A 20,117-nucleotide genomic window follows, 5' to 3' on the forward strand; every position below is an offset into this window, starting at 1 on the left:
CGGAAGTTGGGGCGTTACCGGAAGTAGATTGTGGTTAGACTGAGGTAGGGGTCGGAAGTGGGGACAGGGTGAGGTTGGAGGCGGAACCGGAAGTGAAGGCCAAACCGGAAGTTGTGGGGCGGGACCGGAAGTGGAGTGTGCTTACAGCGGGGGGGGGGGAGAAACCGGAAGTGGGATGTGGGGGCGTGACCGGAAGTTGTTGCAGCCGGAAGTGGGGGGGGGGGGGGGGGGGGGGGGGGGGCGGGGCTTTGAGCCGGAAGTGGGTTGGGGGATGGGGGCGGGGCTTTGTTTTGATTGACAGATCATTCAAATAAGGGGGCGTGGCCTAACGCTGCCCCCCCCCCCTTATCCAGGTAACATGGCTCCGCCCATCCCTTGAAGCCCCGCCCCCTTCACCTGATCCACCAATCACAATCGCCGCCTCCGGGATGGGACAACGCCATTGGACGAGAAAGATTTTCTTTATTATTTGGGGTTTTTTTGGTTTTTTTTTTGCTTTTTCTTGTGTTTTTTCGGTTCAAATGGGGAAAATTTGGGGGGGGGGGGGGAAATTTGGGCTGTTTTGGGTTTTTTTTCTCGATTTTTCCCTTTTTTGGGTTTTTTTTTTTCGTTTCTTTTCTCGAATGGGAAGAATAAAAAGACCAAAATGGCCGACGTGGGTGTCATCGCCCTTTTAATTGGCGCCGGGGTGGGGACCGCTCTTAAAGGGGCAACTCACTGCCTTTATTAAAGCAGAACGCCACTGTGACTGCTCTAGTCTATTGCCCTTTTAAGTGGGGCCCGCTCTTAAAGGGGCGATGCACTGTATGTATTATAACCACCACAGCTCTTGGGCCCCATTGTCCTCATTGCCCTTTTAAGCAGAGAAGAGTTGGGGACCGCTCTTAAAGGGGCAATGATCTGTCTTAAAGCAGCTGGTGGGGCCACAGTCCGTTCTTAAAGGGGCGATGCCGTATGGAAGTGCCACGTCTTCTTAAAGGGGCAACGCTGCCACGTCAATGCCCCATCGAAGAAGGTGGGGCCCACCTTCCACTCTTAAAGGGGCAATTTCACTCGTTAAAGGGCAATGCTGCCACGTCAATGCCCCATAGAAGCCGGAGGGGCCCACCTCCCGCTCTTAAAGAGGCAATGCCGCTCTTAAAGGGGCAACGCCACTTTTAAAGGGGCAATGCCTGTCTTAAAAGGGCAACGCAGCCACGTCAATGCCCCATAGAAGCCGGTGGGGCCCACCTTTACACTCTTAAAGGGACAATGCCACTCTTAAAGGGGCAATGCCGCTCTTAAAGGGACAATGACGCTCTTAAAGGGGCAACGCTGCCACGTCAATGCCCCATAGAAGCTGGTGGGCCCACCTCCCACTCTTAAAGGGGCAATGGAACCCTTAAACGGACAATGCCGCTCTTAAAGGGGCAACGCCGCTCTTAAAAGGGCAACGCTGCCACGTAGATGCTCAATAGAAGCAGGTGGGGCCCACCTTTACGCTCTTAAAGGGGCAACGCCGCTCTTAAAGGGGCAACGCCATTTTTATTGGCCCTCGCTGCCCTCCGCCTCCTTAAGCCCCGCCCCCTCTCCATCCCCGCCTTCCTATTGGCTCCTATTATCCGCTAAGCCCCGCCCCCCGTCTCCCATTGGCCCGCGCTAAGTCCCGCCCTCCTTTATTTACCACGCCCTCCCATTGGCTCTCGCTAAGCCCCTCCCCCCTTTGTCTGCCACGTCTTCCCATTGGCCCCCGTACCCCTCCAAGCCCCGCCCCCCTCCTTTAAGCCGCGCCTTCCTATTGGCTGTCGCTCTCCCTTAAACCCCGCCCCCTTTCCCAGCCCTTATTTAAGCCCCGCCCCCTCCCCGTGAAGCCCCGCCCCCTTTCCGCCATGGCGGCCGCTCTGCTGCTCCTCTTCCTTTCCGTTTCCTCCCCCCCTTCCGCCGCTTCCTTCCGGCCCGAGGTGAGTGATGACGTCACGAGAGTGACGTCACCCGAACCCCCGAACCCCCCCCGACCCGGGGACCCCCCTGTACCGGCACCTCCGACCCTCCGTTAATTAAATAACCGGACCTTAATTAACCCCCCCCCCCCTCCCTTCATTAAAGTCTATGGGGGGCCCTTAATTATCGCCATTAATTAACACTATGGGGCCATTAATTAACACTATGGGGCCATTAATTAACATTATGGGGTCATTAATTAACATTAAGGGCCATTAATTAATCCTATGGGGCCATTAATTAACATTATGGGCTCTTAATTAACTCTATGGGGCCATTAATTAACTCTATGGGGCCTTAATTAACTCTATGGGGCCATTAATTAACATTATGGGGCCATTAATTAACTCTATAGGCTCTTAATTAACTCTATGGGGTCATTAATTAACTCTATGGGCTCTTAATTAACTCTATGGGTCCCTATGTGTCTCTATGGGGCTCTATGGGTCTCTATGGGTCCCTATGGGTCTCTATGGATCCCTATGGGTCTCTATGGGGCAGCTATGGGGTCCCTATGGGTTTCTATGGGTCTCTATCTGTCCCTATGGGTCTCTATGGGTCCCTATGGGTCTCTATGGGTCTCTATGGGTCTCTATGTGTCCCTATGGGTCTCTCTCTATGGGTCCCTATGGGTCTCTGTGGGTCTCTATGGCTCTCTATGGGTCTCTATGGGTCCCTATGGGTCTCTATGGGTCCCTATGGGGTCCCTATGACTCTCTATGGGGTCCCTATGACTCTCTATGGGGCAGCTATGGGGTCGCTATGGGTCTCTATGGGTCCCTATGGGTCCCTATGGGTCTCTATGGGGCAGCTATGGGGTCCCTATGGGTCTCTATGGGTCCCTATGGGTCTCTATGGGTCCCTATGGGTCTCTATGGGTCTCTATGGGTCTCTATGGGTCCCTATGGATCCCTATGGGTCTCTATGGGTCTCTATGGGTCCCTATGGGTCTCTATGGGTCTCTATGGGTCCCTATGGGTCCCCATGTGTCCCTATGGGTCTCTATGGGGCAGCTATGGGGTCTCTATGGGTCTCTATGGGGTCTCTATGGGCTCTCTATGGGTCCCTATGGGTCTCTATGGGTCTCTATGGGTCCCTATGGGGTCTCTATGGGTCTCTATGGGGCAGCTATGGGGTCCCTGTGGGTCTCTATGGGTCCCTATGGGGTCTCTATGGGTCCCTATGGGTCCCTATGGGTCTCTATGGGTCTCTATGGGTCCCTATGGGTCTCTATGGGTCCCTGTGGGTCTCTATGGTTCCCTGTGGGTCTCATGGGGCAGCTATGGGGTCTCTATGGGTCTTTATGGGTCTCTGTGGGTCCCTATGGGTCCCTATGGGTCTCTATGTGTCTCTATGGGTCTCTATGGGTCCCTATGGGTCTCTATGGGTCTCTATGGGTCTCTATGGGTCCCTAAGGGTCTCTATGGGTCTCTATGGGTCCCTATGGGGTCTCTATGGGTCTCTATGGGTCCCTATGGGTTTCTATGGGGCAGCTATGGGGTCCCTATGGGTTTCTATGGGTCTCTATCTGTCCCTATGGGTCTCTATGGGTCCCTATGGGTCTCTATGGGTCTCTATGGGTCTCTATGGGTCCCTATGGGTCTCTATGGGTCCCTGTGGGTCTCTATGGGTCTCTATGGGTCCCTATGGGTCCCTATGTGTCCCTATGGGTCTCTATGGGGCAGCTATGGGGTCCCTATGGGTCTCTATGGGTCCCTATGGGTCTCTATGGGTCCCTATGGGTCTCTATGGGTCCCTATGGGTCTCTGTGGGTCTCTATGGGTCCCTATGGGTCTCTGTGGGTCTCTATGGCTCTCTATGGGTCTCTATGGGTCTCTATGGGGTCTCTATGGGTCTTTATGGGGTCTCTATGGGTCTCTATGGGTCCCTATGGATCTCTATGGATCGCTATGTGTCTCTATGAGTCTCTATGGGTCCCTATGGGTCTCTATGGGTCTCTATGGGTCTCTATGGGTCTCTTTGGGTCCCTATGGGTCCCTATGGGTCTCTATGGGTCTCTATGGGTCCCTATGGGTCCCTATGGGTCTCTATGGGTCTCTATGGGTCTCTATGGGTCCCTATGGGTCTCTATGGGTCCCTGTGGGTCTCTATGGGTCTCTATGGGTCCCTATGGGTCCCTATGTGTCCCTATGGGTCTCTATGGGGCAGCTATGGGGTCCCTATGGGTCTCTATGGGTCCCTATGGGTCTCTATGGGTCTCTATGGGGTCTCTATGGGTCTCTATCGGGCAGCTATGGGGTCCCTATGGGTCTCTATGGGTCCCTATGGGTCTCTATGGGTCCCTATGGGTCTCTGTGGGTCTCTATGGGTCCCTATGGGTCTCTGTGGGTCTCTATGGCTCTCTATGGGTCTCTATGGGTCTCTATGGGGTCTCTATGGGTCTTTATGGGGTCTCTATGGGTCTCTATGGGTCCCTATGGATCTCTATGGATCGCTATGTGTCTCTATGAGTCTCTATGGGTCCCTATGGGTCTCTATGGGTCTCTATGGGTCTCTATGGGTCTCTTTGGGTCCCTATGGGTCCCTATGGGTCTCTATGGGTCTCTATGGGGCAGCTATGGGGTCCCTATGGGTCTCTATGGGTCCCTATGGGTCTCTAGGGGTCTCTATGGGTCCCTATGGGTCTCTATGGGTCTCTATGGGTCCCTATGGGGCAGCTATGGGGTCCCTATGGGTCTCTATGGGTCCCTATGGATCTCTATGTGTCCGTATGGGTCTCTATGGGTCCCCATGGGTCTCTATGTGTCTCTATGGGTCTCTATGGGTCCCTATGGGTCTCTATGGGTCGCTATGGGTCTCTATGGGTCCCCATTTAACTCTATGGCTCCCTATTTATTTCTATGGGGTTTTTGCCCAAAAATCCCTTTTTTGGCCCCAAATCTCCCCCCCCCCCCCCAGGTCACGTGACTCATCACGAGCCCCGACAGCGTCACACACCCAAAATAGCCCCAAAACCGCCTGGATTGGACTTAAAAACAACAGGGGGGGGAGGGGGGAGTCAGCCCCATAGAGACCCATAGGGACCCATAGAGACCCATAGGGACCCATAGGGACCCATAGGGACCCATAGAGACCCATAGAGACCCATAGAGACACATAGAGACCCATAGAGACACATAGAGACCCATAGGGACCCATAGGGACCCATAGAGACACATAGGGACCCATAGAGACCCATAAGGGACCCCATAGAGACCCCATAGGGACCCATAGGGACCCATAGAGACCCCATAGAGACCCATAGGGACCCATAGAGACCCATAGAGACCCCATAGAGACCCATAGGGACCCATAGAGACCCCATAGAGACCCCATAGGAACCCCATAGAGACCCATAGAGACCCCATAGCTGCCCCATAGGGATCCCATAGGCCCCCAGTACCACCCCATAGGACCCCTTAGGACCCCATAGAACCCCATAGGACCCCATTACCACCCCATAGACCCCATAGAACACCCCATTATCACCCCATAGACCCCCATTATATCCCCATAGACCCCCATAGGACCCCATTATCACCCCATAGGACCCCATATAACACCCCAGAAGACCCCAATACCACCCCATAGACCCCATATAACACCCCATAGACCCCCATTATATCCCCATAGACCCCCATTATCCCCCCATAGGACCCCAATACCACCCCATAGACCCCATATACCACCCCATAGGACCCCATAGACCCCCATTATCACCCCATAGGACCCCATAGGACCCCATTACCACCCCACAGACCCCATATACCACCCCATAGGACTCCATAGACCCCCATTATCCCCCATAGACCCCCATAGGACCCCATAGACCCCCATTATCACCCCATAGGACCCCATAGATCCCCATTATCACCCCATAGACCCCCATTATCACCCCATAGGACCCCATAGGACCCCATAGACCCCCATTATCACCCCATAGACCCCCATTATCACCCCATAGGACCCCATAGACCCCATTATCCCCCCATAGACCCCCATTACCCCCCCCATAGACCCCCATTATATCCCCATAGACCCCAATACCACCCCATAGACCCCCATTATCCCCCCATAGGACCCTAATATCACCCCATAGACCCCCATAGACCCCCATTATCCCCCCATAGGACCCCAATACCACCCCATAGACCCCATATACCACCCCATAGGACCCCATATACCCCCATTATCACCCCATAGACCCCCATTATCCCCCCATAGGACCCCATAGGACCCTTTAAGACCCCATAGACCCCCATAGACCCCCATTATGACCCCACAGACCCCCATTATCCCCCCATAGGACCCCATAGATCCCCATTACCCCCCGTAGACCCCCATTATCCCCCCATAGGACCCTAATACCACCCCATAGGACCCCATAGACCCCCATTATATCCCCATAGACCCCAATATCTTCCCATAGACCCCCATTATCCCCCCATAGACCCCCATTATCACCCCATAGGACCCCATAGGACCCTTTAAGACCCCATAGACCCCCATAGACCCCCATTATCTCCCCATAGGACCCCATAGATCCTCATTATCACCCCATAGACCCCCATTATCCCCCCATAGGACCCCAATACCACCCCATAGGACCCCACAGACCCCATATAACACCCCATAGAACCCCATAGATCCCCATTATCCCCCCATAGGACCCCATAGGACCCCATTACCACCCCACAGACCCCATATACCACCCCATAGGACTCCATAGACCCCCATTATCCCCGATAGACCCCCATTATCACCCCATAGACCCCATATACCACCCTATAGGACTCCATAGATCCCCATTATCCCCCATAGACCCCCATTATCACCCCATAGACCCCCATTATCCCCCCATAGGACCCTAATACCACCCCATAGACCCCCATAGACCACCATAGGACCCCATATACCACCCCATAGACCCCCATAGGACCCCATAGACCCCCATTATCCCCCCATAGACCCCCATTATCACCCCATAGGACCCCATAGGCCCCTTTAAGACCCCATAGACCCCCATTGTCCCCCCATAGGACCCCATAGACCCCCATTATCACTCCATGGGACCCCATTATCCCCCATAGACCCCCATAGGACCCCATAGACCCCCATTATCACCCCATAGACCCCCATTATCCCCCCATAGACCCCCATAGGACCCCATAGGCCCCCATTATCACCCCATTATGACCCTAATACCACCACATAGACCCCCATGGACCCCCATAGGACCCCATAGACCCCCATTATAACCCCATAGGACCCCATAGGACCCCATTATCCCCCCATAGGACCCCAATAAGACCCCATAACCTGGTCCATCCCATAATATCCCCTATATACAGGCCTGGTTACAGCAGTACGGCTATTTACCCCCCGGAGACCTCCGAGCCCACCCCATAGGACCCCATAGACCCCCATTATCACCCCATAGGACCCCATATACTCCCATTATCCCCCCATAGGACCCCATATACCCCCATTATCCCCCCATAGGACCCCATAGCACCCCACAGACCCCATATACCACCCCATAGGACCCCATAGACCCCCATTATCCCCCCATAGGACCCCATAGACCCCCATTATCACCCCATAGGACCCCATAGGCCCCCATTATCACCCCATATACCCCCATTATCCCCCCATAGACCCCCATAGGACCCCATAGACCCCCATTATCCCCCCATAGGACCCCATAGACCCCCATTATCCCCCCATAGACCCCCATTATCACCCCATAGGACCCCATAGGACCCCATAGACCCCCATAGACCCCCATAGGACCCCATAGACCCCCATTATCCCCCCATAGACCCCCATTATCACCCCATAGGACCCCATAGACCCCATTATCCCCCCATAGACCCCCATAGACCCCCATTATCTCCCTACAGACCCCATTATCACCCCATAGGACACCATTACCACCCCATAAACCCCATATAACACCCCATAGGACCCCATAGATCCCCATTATCCCTCCATAGACCCCCATTATCCCCCCATAGACCCCCATAGACCCCATATACCACCCCAAAGGACCCCATAGACCCCATATAACACCCCGTAGGGCCCCATAGGCCCCTTTAAGACCCCATAGGACCGCATAGACCCCCATTATCCCCCCATAGGACCCCATTATCCCCCCATAGACCCCATATACCACCCCATAGGACCCCATAGGCCCCTTTAAGACCCCATAGACCCCCATTATCACCCCATAGGACCCCATTATCACCCCATAGACCCCATAGGCCCCTTTAAGACCCCATAGACCCCCATTATATCCCCAGAGGACCCCAATACCACCCCATAGGACCCCCATAGGACCCCATTATCCCCCCATAGGACCCCACAGACCCCCATTATCCCCCCATAGGACCCCATTATCCCCCCATAGACCCTCATTATATCCCCATAGGCCCCCATAGGACCCCATAGACCCCCTTTATCACCCCATAGACCCCCATTATCACCCCATAGGACCCCAATAGGACCCCATAGACCCCCATTATCACCCCATAGGACCCCATAGACCCCCATTATCCCCCCATAGACCCCCATTATCACCCCATAGGACCCCATAGGACCCCATAGACCCCCATTATCCCCCCCATAGGACCCCAATACCACCCCATAGGACCCCATAGACCCCCATTATCCCCATATAACACCCCATAGGACCCCATAGACCCCCATTATCCCCCCATAGACCCCCATTACCCCCCCATAGACCCCCATTATATCCCCATAGACCCCAATACCACCCCATAGACCCCCATTATCCCCCCATAGGACCCCAATACTGCCCCATAGACCCCCATTATCCCCCCATAGACCCCCATAGGACCCCATAGACCCCCATTATCCCCCCATAGGACCCCATAGACCCCCATTATAACCCCATAGGACCCCATAGGACCCCATTATCCCCCCATAGACCCCCATAGGACCCCATAGACCCCCATTATCACCCCATAGGACCCCATAGACCCCCATTATCACCCCATAGACCCCATATACCACCCCATAGGACCCCATAGACCCCCATTATCCCCCCATAGGACCCCATAGCACCCCACAGACCCCCATTATCCCCCCCATAGGACCCCAATACCACCCCATAGGACCCCATAGACCCCCATTATCCCCCCATAGGACCCCAATACCACCCCATAGACCCCATATACCATCCCATAGGACCCCATAGACCCCCATTATCCCCCCATAGGACCCCATAGACCCCCATTATCCCCCCATAGGACCCCATAGACCCCTTTAAGACCCCATTATCCCCCCATCGGACCCCATTATCACCCCATAGACCCCATAGGACCCCATAGACCCCCATTATCCCCCCTTAGGCCCCATATACCACCCCATAGGACCCCCACAGGACCCCATAACCTGGTCCATCCCATAATATCCCCTATATACAGGCCTGGTTACAGCAGTACGGCTATTTACCCCCCGGAGACCTCCGAGCCCACCCCATAGGACCCCATAGATCCCCATTATCACCCCATAGACCCCCATTATCACCCCATAGGACCCCATAGACCCCCATTATCACCCCATAGGACCCCATAGACCCCCATTATCCCCCCACAGACCCCCATAGGACCCCATAGACCCCCATTATATCCCCATAGACCCCCATAGGACCCCATTACCACCCCATAGACCACCCCATAGGACCCCATAGACCCCCATTATCCCCCCATAGACTCCATAGGACCCCATAGACCCCCATTATCCCCCCATAGGACCCCAATACCACCCCATAGACCCCCATAGGACCCCATATACCACCCCATAGGACCCCATAGGCCCCTTTAAGACCCCATAGGCCCCCATTATCACCCCATAGGACCCCATAGGACCCTTTAAGACCCCATAGACCCCCATAGACCCCCATTATCTCCCCATAGACCCCCATTATCACCCCATAGGACCCCATAGGACCCCATAGACCCCCATTATCCCCCCATAGACCCCAATACCACCCCATAGGCACCATATAACACCCCATTGGACCCCATAGACCCCCATTATCACCCCATAGGACCCCATAGGACCCTTTAAGACCCCATAGACCCCCATTATCACCCCATAGGACCCCATATACCCCCATTGACCCCCCATAGACCCCATAGACCCCCATTATCCCCCCATAGACCCCCATAGGACCCCATAGACCCCCATTATCCCCCCTTAGGCCCCATATACCACCCCATAGACCCCCATAGGACCCCATATACCACCCCATAGGACCCCATAACCTGGTCCATCCCATAATATCCCCTATATACAGGCCTGGTTACAGCAGTACGGCTATTTACCCCCTGGAGACCTCCGAGCCCACCCCATAGGACCCCATAGATCCCCATTATCACCCCATAGACCCCCATTATCACCCCATAGGACCCTAATACCACCCCATAGACCCCCATAGACCCCCACAGGACCCCATAGACCCTCATTATCCCCCCATAGGACCCCATAGGACCCCATTATCCCCCCCATAGGACCCCACAGACCCCATATACCACCCCATAGGACCCCATAGACCCCATATACCACCCCATACGACCCCATAGACCCCCATTATCCCCCCATAGACCCCCATTATCACCCCATAGGACCCCAATACCACCCCATAGACTCCATATACCACCCCATAGGACTCCATAGGACCCCATAGGACCCCAATACCATTCCATAGGACGCCCATAGGACCCCATTATCCCCCATAGGACACCAATACGACCCCATAGACCCCCATAGGACCCCATATAACACCCCATAGGACCCCATAGGCCCCTTTAAGACCCCATAGACCCCCATTATCACCCCATAGGACCCCATAGGACCCCATTACCACCCCATAAACCCCATATACGACCCCATAGACCCCATATAACACCCCATAGACCCCCATTATCCCCCATAGACCCCCATTATCACCCCATAGACCCCCATTATCCCCCCATAGGACCCCAATACCACCCCATAGACCCCCATTATCACCCCATAGGACCCCAATACCACCCCATAGACCCCCATTATCACCCCATAGGACCCCATAGACCCCCATTATCACCCCATAGGACCCCATAGGACCCTTTAAGACCCCATAGACCCCCATAGACCCCCATTATCTCCCCATAGACCCCCATTATCACCCCATAGGACCCCATTATCCCCCCATAGACCCCATAGGACCCCAATACCACCCCATAGGACCCCATAGACCCCCATTTTCCCCCCATAGGACCCCATTATCCCCCCATAGACCCCAATACCACCCCATAGGACCCCATAGACCCCATATAACACCCCATAGGACCCCATATACCACCCCATAGTACCCCATAACCTGGTCCATCCCATAATATCCCCTATATACAGGCCTGGTTACAGCAGTACGGCTATTTACCCCCCGGAGACCTCCGAGCTCAGCCGCCATCTTTGGCTCATTCCGTTTCGGCCGCTCTAGCCGCCATGCAACGTTTCTATGGTCTCCGCGTGACCGGAACTGCCGACCCGGAAACCATCAAGTGAGTGGGGAAAGAGCGCCCCCTAGCGGCTTGGTCCTCCAGTCCTCCAGCGCTGCCTCCCATAGGATTCAATGGGAAAATACAAACAGCGCCCCCTAGCGGCTTGGTCCTCCAGTCCTCCAGCGCTGCCACCCATAGGATTCAATGGGAAAAAACAAACAGCGCCCCCTAGCAGCTTGGTCCTCCAGTCCTCCAGGGCTGCCTCCCATAGGATTCAATGGGAGAATACAAACAGCGCCCCCTAGCGGCTTGGTCCTCCAGTCCTCCAATGCTGCCTCCCATTGGATTCAATGGGGAAATACAAACAGCGCCCCCTAGCGGCTTGGTCCTCCAGTCCTCCAGGGCTGCCACCCCATAGGATTTAATGGGAAAATACAAACAGCGCCCCCTAGCGGCTTGGTCCTCCAGTCCTCCAGCGCTGCCTCCCATAGGATTCAATGGGGAAATAAATAACAGCGCCCCCTAGCGGCTTGGTCCTCCAGTCCTCCAGCGCTGCCTCCCATAGGATTCAATGGGAAAATACAAACAGCGCCCCCTAGCGGCTTGGTCCTCCAGTCCTCCAGCGCTGCCTCCCATAGGATTCAATGGGAAAATACAAACAGCGCCCCCTAGCGGCTTGGTCCTCCAGTCCTCCAGCGCTGCTTCCCCATAGGATTTAATGGGACTGGGGGGGGGGGGATAATTAGGGGTTAATTAAGGGTTAATTAGGGGTTAATTAGGGGTTGAGTGAACGCAGGGGGGTTGGAAACAGGGGGATTAATTAATTAAGACGGGTGGGGGGTGATTAATAACCACATAACCCACCAAAAACCCCATAGAGCCCCATAGAGCCCCATAGAGCCCTATAGACACCCCATAGACACCCTATAGAGCCCCATAGAATCCCATAGACACCACATAGAGCCCCATAGAGCCCTATAGAGCCCTATAGAGCCCTATAGAGCCCCATAGACACCCCATAGAGCCCTATAGAGCCCCATAGATACCCTATAGAGCCCCATAGTGCCCCATAGACACCCCATAGAGCCCTATAGAGCCCCATAGATACCCTATAGAGCCCCATAGTGCCCCGTAGACATCCTATAGAGCCCCATAGAGCCCCATAGACACCCCATAGAGCCCTATAGAGCCCCATAGAGCCCCACAGTGCCCCATAGACACCACATAGATCCCCATAGTGCCCCATAGACACCCCATAGAGCCCCATTGCGCCCCATAGACACCCCATATCCCCCCATAGAGCCCCATAGACACCCCATAGAGCCCCATAGTGCCCCATAGACACCCCATAGAGCCCCATTGCGCCCCATAGACACCCCATATCCCCCCATATGCCCCATAGACACCCCATATCCCCCCATATGCCCCATAGACACCCCATATCCCCCCATATGCCCCCATAGACACCCCATATCCCCCCATAGACACCCCATAGAGCCCCATAGTGCCCCATAGACACCCCATAGAGCCCCATTGCGCCCCATAGACACCCCATATCCCCCCATATGCCCCATAGACACCCCATATCCCCCCATAGAGCCCCATAGACACCCCATAGAGCCCCATAGTGCCCCATAGACACCCCATATCCCCCCATAGACACCCCATATCCCCCATATCCCCCCACATACACCCCATATCCCCCCATAGAAACCCCATATCCCCCCATAGAGCCCTATAGACACCCCATATCCCCCCCTAGACACGCTATATCCCTCCATAGAGCCCCATAGACACCCCATATCCCCCCATAGAGCCCCATAGACACCCCATAGAGCCCCATAGAAACCCCATATCCCCCATATGCCCCCATAGACACCCCATATCCCCCCATATCCCCCCACAGACACCCCATATCCCCCCCAGACACGCCATATCCCTGCATAGTGCCCCATAGAAACCCCATATCCCCCCATAGACACCCCATATCCCGTCATATGCCCCCATAGACACCCCATATCCCCCCATAGACACCCCATATCCCCCTATAGAGCCCCATAGACACCCCATATCCCCCCATAGAGCCCCATAGACACCATATAGAACCCCATAGAGCCCCATAGACACCCCATAGAGCCCCATAGAGCCCCATAGACACCTTATAGAGCCCCATAGAGCCCCATAGACACCCCATAGAGCCCCATAGACACCCTATAGAGCCCTATAGTGCCCCATAGACACCCCATAGAGCCCCATAGACACCCCATATCCCCCCATAGAGCCCCATAGACACAGCATAGAGGCTATAGAGCCCCATAGACACCCCATAGAGCCCCATAGAGCCCCATAGACAGCCCATATCCCCCCATAGACACCCCATATACCCCCATAGACACCCCATATCCCCCCATATCTCCCCCATAGACACCCCATATCCCCCCATAGACACCCCATATCCCCCTATATCCCCCCATAGACACCCCATATCCCCCCATAGACACCCCATATCCCCCCATATCCCCCCATAGACACCCCATAGAGCCCCATAGTGCCCCATAGACACCCCATAGAGCCCCATTGCGCCCCATAGACACCCCATATCCCCACATATGCCCCCATAGACACCCCATATCCCCCCATATGCCCCCATAGACACCCCATATCCCCCCATAGAGCCCCATAGACACACCATAGAGCCCCATATACACCCCATATCCCCCCATAGAGCCCCATAGACACAGCATAGAGGCTATAGAGCCCCATAGACACCCCATAGAGCCCCATAGACACCCCATATCCCCCCATAGACATTCCATATCCCCCCATATCCCCCCATAGACACCCCATATCCCCCCATAACCCCGTCCCTGCCCCATAGGGCCATGAAGAGACCCCGTTGTGGGGTCCCGGATCGTTTTGGGGCCGAAGTGAAAGCCAACGTCAGGAGGAGACGTTACGCCATCCAGGGATCCAAATGGGAGCAAAGGGACATCACCTTCTGGTGGGGAGATGTGGGGCTGGGGGGGGTATGGGGGGATATGGGGGGATATGGGGTGTCTATGGGGGGATATGGGGTGTCTATGGGGGGATATGGGGGGATATGGGGGCATATGGGGCTCTATGGGGGGATATGGGGTGTCTATGGGGGGATATGGGGTGTCTGTGGGGGGATATGGTGGGTAATGGGGGGATATGGGGTGTCTATGGGAAGATATGGGGCTGGGGAGGATATGGGGAGGATATGGGGTGTCTAGGTGGGGATATGGGGTGTCTATGGACGGATATGGGGGGATATTGGGGGGATATGGGGTGTCTATGGGGGATATGGGGTGTCTGGGGGGGATATGGGGTGATACGGGGCTCTATGGGGGGATGTGGGGGGATATGGGGGGGATAAGGGGTGTCTATGGGGGGATATGGGGTGTCTATGGGGGGATATGGTGTGTCTATGGGGGGATATAGGGGTGATATGGGGGGATATGGGGGATATGGGGTGTCTATGGGGGGATATGGGGTGTCTGGGGGGGGATATGGGGTGATACGGGGCTCTATGGGGGGATGTGGGGGGATATGTGGGGGATATGGGGTGTCTATGGGGGGATATGGGGGGATATGGGGTGTCTATGGGGGGATATGGGGTGTCTATGGGGCTCTATCAGTTGATATGGGGTGTCTATGGGGCTCTATGGTGTGATATGGGGTGTCTGTGTGGTATTATGGGGGGATATGGGGTGTCTGTGGGGCTCTATGGGGGGATATGGGGTGTCTATGGGGGGATATGGGTCTCTGTGGGGGGATATGGGGTGTCTATGGGGCTATATGGGGGGATATGGGGTGCCTATGGGGGGATATGGGGTGATATGGAGTGTTTATGGGGCTCTGTGGGGATATGAGGTGTCTATGGTGGGATATGGGGTGTCTATGGGTGGATATGGGGCTCTATGGGGATATGGGGCTCTATGGGGTGATATGTGGGTCAAATGTGGGTCTGGGCCCCCCATATCCCCCATATCCCCCCCTATATCCCCCCCTATATCACCCCACAGCATCCAGAACCACACCCTTATGGGGGGATATGGGGTGTCTATGGGGCTCTATGGGGTGATATGGGTCTATGGGGGGATATGGGGTGTCTGTGTGGTGTTATAGGGGAATATGGGGTGTCTATGGGGGGATATGGGGTGATATGGGGTGTCTATGGGGCTCTATGGGGGGCTATGTGGGTCAAATGTGGGTCTGGGCCCCCCATAACCCCATATATCCCCCCCTATATCTGCCCCACAGCATCCAGAACCACACCCCTATGGGGGGATATGAGGTGTCTATGGGGGGATATGGGGTGTCTATTGTTGGGTAAGGGGGGATATGGGGTGTCTATGGGGGGATATGGGGTGTCTATGGGGCTCTATGGGGGGATATGGGATATCTATGGGGCTCCATGGGGATATGGGGTGTCTATGGGGGGGTTATGGGTCTCTATGGGGCTCTATGGGGTGATATGGGGTGTCTATGGGGTGATATGGGGTGTCTATGGGGCTCTATGGGGCTCTATGGGGTGATATGGGGTGATATGGGGTGTCTATGGGGCTCTATGGGGCTCTATGGGGTGATATGGGGTGATATGGGGTGTCTGTGTGGTGTTATAGGGGGATATGGGGTGTCTATGGGTGGTTATGGGGCTCTATGGGGTGTCTATGGGGGGCTATGTGGGTCAAATGCGTGTCTGGGCCCCCCATATCCCCCCCCTATATCCCCCCCTATATCTGCCCCACAGAATCCAGAACCACACCCCTATGGGGGGATATGAGGTGTCTATGGGGGGATATGGGGTGTCTATGGGGCTCTATGGGGGATATGGGGGGATATGGGGTGTCTATGGGGGGATATGGGGTGTCTATGGGGGGATATGGGGATATGGGGCTCTGTGGGGTGTCTATGGGGCTCTATGGGGTATCTATGGGGCTCTATGGGGTGTCTATGGGTGGATATGGGGTGTCTATGGGGGTATATAGGGTGTCTGTGTGGTGTTATAGGGGGATATGGGGTGTCTATGGGGGGATATGGGGTGTCTATGGGGGCATATGGGGCTCTATGGTGGGATATGGGGTGTCTATGGGGTGATATGTGGGTCAAATGCGGGTCTGGGCCCCCCATATCCCCCCCTATACCCCCCCTATATCCCCCCCTATATCCCCCATATCCCCCCCTATATCCCCCCCCATATCCCCCCTATATCTGCCCTATATCCCCCCACAGCATCCAGAACCACACCCCCAAAGTGGGCGAAGCCGCCACTCGTTCCGCCATCCGTCGAGCGTTCGGGGTCTGGGCGTCCGTCACCCCATTGAAATTCATCGAGGTTCCCCCCACGTCGTCCCCCCCCGCCGACATCGTCCTGTTCTTTGCCGAGGGATTCCATGGGGACAGCTCCCCCTTCGATGGGGAGGGGGGGTTCCTGGCACACGCTTATTTCCCTGGGCCCCATATAGGGGGGGACACTCACTTTGATGGGGCTGAGCCATGGACGGCAAGGAATGATGACCTGACAGGTATCAGACCCATAGAGACCTATAGGGACCCATAGAGATCCATTAGGACCCATAGAAACTCAATGGGAGTCAATGGGAGCCATTGGGAGTCATTGGGACCCATAGAGACCCATAGACCCCATAAAGACCCATAAAGACCTATTGGGACCCATAGAATCCCATTGGACCCATTGGGACCCATAGAATCCCATTGGACCCATTGGGACCCATAGAGACCCATTGGGACCCATAGAATCCCATTGGACCCATTGGGACCCATTAGAACCCATTGGGACCCATAGAGACCCATTGGACCCATAGAGACCCATTGGACCCATAGAAACCTATTGGGACCCATAGGGACCCATAAAGACCCATTGGACCCATTAGAACCCATTGGGACCCATAGGGACCCATAGAGACCCATTGAGTCCCATAGTGAGGCATTGGACCCATTAGAACCCATTGGGACCCATAGGGACCCATAGGGAGCCATAGAGCCCCATAGGGAGCCATGGGGACAGCTCCCCCTTCGATGGGGAGGGGGGGTTCCTGGCACACGCTTATTTCCCTGGGCCCCATATAGGGGGGGACACTCACTTCGATGGGGCTGAGCCATGGACGGCAAGGAATGATGACCTGACAGGTATCAGACCCATAGAGACCCATAGGGACCCATAAAAACTCAATGGGAGTCAATGGGAGCCATTGGGAGTCATTGGGACCCATAGAGACCCATAGGAACCCATAGGGACCCATAGAAATCCATAGGGACCCATAGACCCCATAAAGACCCATAGACCCCATAAAGACCCATAAAGACCTATTGGGACCCATAGAGACCCATAGAATCCCATTGGACCCATAGGGACCCATTGGACCCATAGAAACCTATTGGGACCCATAGGGATCCATAAAGACCCAATGGACCCATTAGAACCCATTGGGACCCATAGGGACCCATAGAGACCCATTGGACCCATTGGGACCCATAGAGACCCATAGAGACCCATTGGACCCATTGGGACCCATAGAGACCCATTGGGACCCATAGAGACCCAATGGACCCATTAGAACCCATTGGGACCCATAGAGACCCATTGGACCCATTAGAACCCATTGGGACCCATAGGGACCCATTGGACCCATTAGAACCCATTGGGACCGATAGAGACCCATAGAGACCCATTGGACCCATTGGGTCCCATAGAGACCCATTAGAACCCATTGGGACCCATAGAGACCCATAGACCCTATAGAGACCCATTGAGTCCCATAGAGACCCATTGGACCCATTAGAACCCATTGAGTCCCATAGAGACCCATAGGGACCCATAGGGAGCCATAGAGCCCCATAGGGAGCCATGGGGACAGCTCCCCCTTCGATGGGGAGGGGGGGTTCCTGGCACACGCTTATTTCCCCGGACCCCATATAGGGGGGGACACTCACTTCGATGGGGCTGAGCCATGGACGGCAAGGAATGATGACTTGACAGGTATCAGACCCATAGAGACCCATAGGGACACATAGAAACTCAATGGGAGTCAATGGGACCCATAGAGACCCATAGGGACCCATAGACCCCATAAAGACCCATGAAGACCTATTGGGACCCATAGAGACCCATTGGACCCATTGGGACCCATAAAGTCCCATTGGACCCATTGGACCCATAGAGACCCATTGAGTCCCATAGAGACCCATTGGACCCATAGAAACCTATTGGGACCCATAGAGACCCATAGACCCTATAGACACCCATTGAGTCCCATAGAGAGCCATTGGATCCATTAGAACCCATTGGGACCCATAGAGACCCATTGGACCCATAGAAACCTATTGGGACCCATAGGGACCCATAAAGACCCAATGGACCCATTAGAACCCATTGGGACCCATAGGGACCCATAGAGACCCATTGAGTCCCATAGGGAGGCACTGGACCCATTAGAACCCATTGGGACCCATAGAGACCCATAGACCCCATTAGAACCCATTGGGACCCATAGAGACCCATTGGACCCATTAGAACCCATAGGGACCCATAGAGACCCATTGGACCCAATAGAACCCATAGGGACCCATAGAGACCCATTCGACCCATAGAGACCCATTGGGTCCCATAGAGACCCATTGGACCCATTAGAACCCATTGGGACCCATAGGGACCCATAGGGAGCCATAGAGCCCCATAGGGAGCCATGGGGACAGCTCCCCCTTCGATGGGGAGGGGGGGTTCCTGGCACACGCTTATTTCCCCGGACCCCATATAGGGGGGGACACTCACTTCGATGGGGCTGAGCCTTGGACGGCAAGGAACGATGACCTGACAGGTATCAGACCCCATAGAATCCCATAAAAACCCATAGGGACCCATAGAAATTCAATGGGACCCATAGGGACCCATTAGGACCCATTGGGACCCATAGAGACCCATAGGAACCCATAGGGACCCATAGACCCATAAAGACCCATAAAGACCTATTGGGACCCATAGAATCCCATTGGACCCATTAGAACCCATTGGGACCCATTGGGACCCATTGGACCCATTGGGACCCATAGACCCCATTAGAACCCATAGGGACCCATTGAGTCCCATAGAGAGCCATTGGACCCATTAGAACCCATTGGGACCCATAGAGACCCATTAGACCCATTGGGACCCATAAAGACCCAATGGACCCATTAGAACCCATTGGGACCCATAGAGACCCATTGGAACCCATTGGGACACATAGACCCCATAAACACCCATTAGAACCCATTGGGACCCATAGAGACCCATAGGGATCCATAGGGACCCATAGACCCCATAAAGACCCATAGGAACCCATAGGGACACATAGACCCCATAAAGACCCATTAGGACCCATAGAGACCCATAGAATCCCATTGGACCCATTGGGACCCATAGAGACCCATTGGACCCATTAGAACCCATTGGGACCCATAGAGACCCATAGGGACCCATTGAGTCCCATAGAGAGCCATTGGACCCATTAGAACCCATTGGGACCCATAGAGACCCATTGGACCCATAGAGACCCATTGGACCCATTGGGACCCATAGAGACCCATAGACCCCATAGAGACCCA

General features: G+C 54.9%; 2 protein-coding genes across 23 annotated transcripts in view; both read left to right on the forward strand.

The window, feature by feature from the left end:
- Positions 1 to 654, forward strand: part of RBM23 (RNA binding motif protein 23) — a 38,105-nt gene extending 37,451 nt beyond the window's left edge. For all 17 annotated transcript variants that reach the window (XM_085534481.1, XM_085534484.1, XM_085534483.1 and 14 more), the window contains one exon: positions 354 to 654. In XM_085534481.1, the coding sequence (XP_085390607.1) occupies positions 354 to 357 (4 nt within the window). In that variant the 3' untranslated portion in view covers positions 358 to 654. The remainder of the gene's footprint in view (positions 1 to 353) is intronic.
- Positions 655 to 1,502: 848 nt separating this feature from the next.
- Positions 1,503 to 20,117, forward strand: part of MMP14 (matrix metallopeptidase 14) — a 51,104-nt gene continuing 32,489 nt past the window's right edge. For 2 of the 6 annotated variants that reach the window (XR_014941446.1, XM_085534471.1), the window contains exons 1-5: positions 1,503 to 1,940; positions 11,401 to 11,549; positions 14,368 to 14,490; positions 16,746 to 17,038; positions 18,454 to 18,513. Coding sequence is in view for 1 of the 6 variants with exons in the window: in XM_085534471.1 (XP_085390597.1) it covers positions 1,869 to 1,940; positions 11,401 to 11,549; positions 14,368 to 14,490; positions 16,746 to 17,038; positions 18,454 to 18,513 (697 nt within the window). In the remaining 5 variants the exon portion in view is untranslated. Of the gene's footprint in view, positions 1,941 to 11,400; positions 11,550 to 14,367; positions 14,491 to 16,745; positions 17,039 to 17,501; positions 17,664 to 18,392; positions 18,514 to 19,207; positions 19,352 to 20,117 lie in introns of those variants that run through there. The other 4 variants (XM_085534480.1, XM_085534474.1, XM_085534479.1 and 1 more) reach the window with 4 other exon arrangements.

This window comes from Coturnix japonica, unplaced genomic scaffold (genome assembly GCF_054131305.1).
Source record: "Coturnix japonica strain WE unplaced genomic scaffold, WE-NBRP24 Scf083, whole genome shotgun sequence".
NCBI classification, from domain to species: domain Eukaryota; kingdom Metazoa; phylum Chordata; class Aves; order Galliformes; family Phasianidae; genus Coturnix; species Coturnix japonica.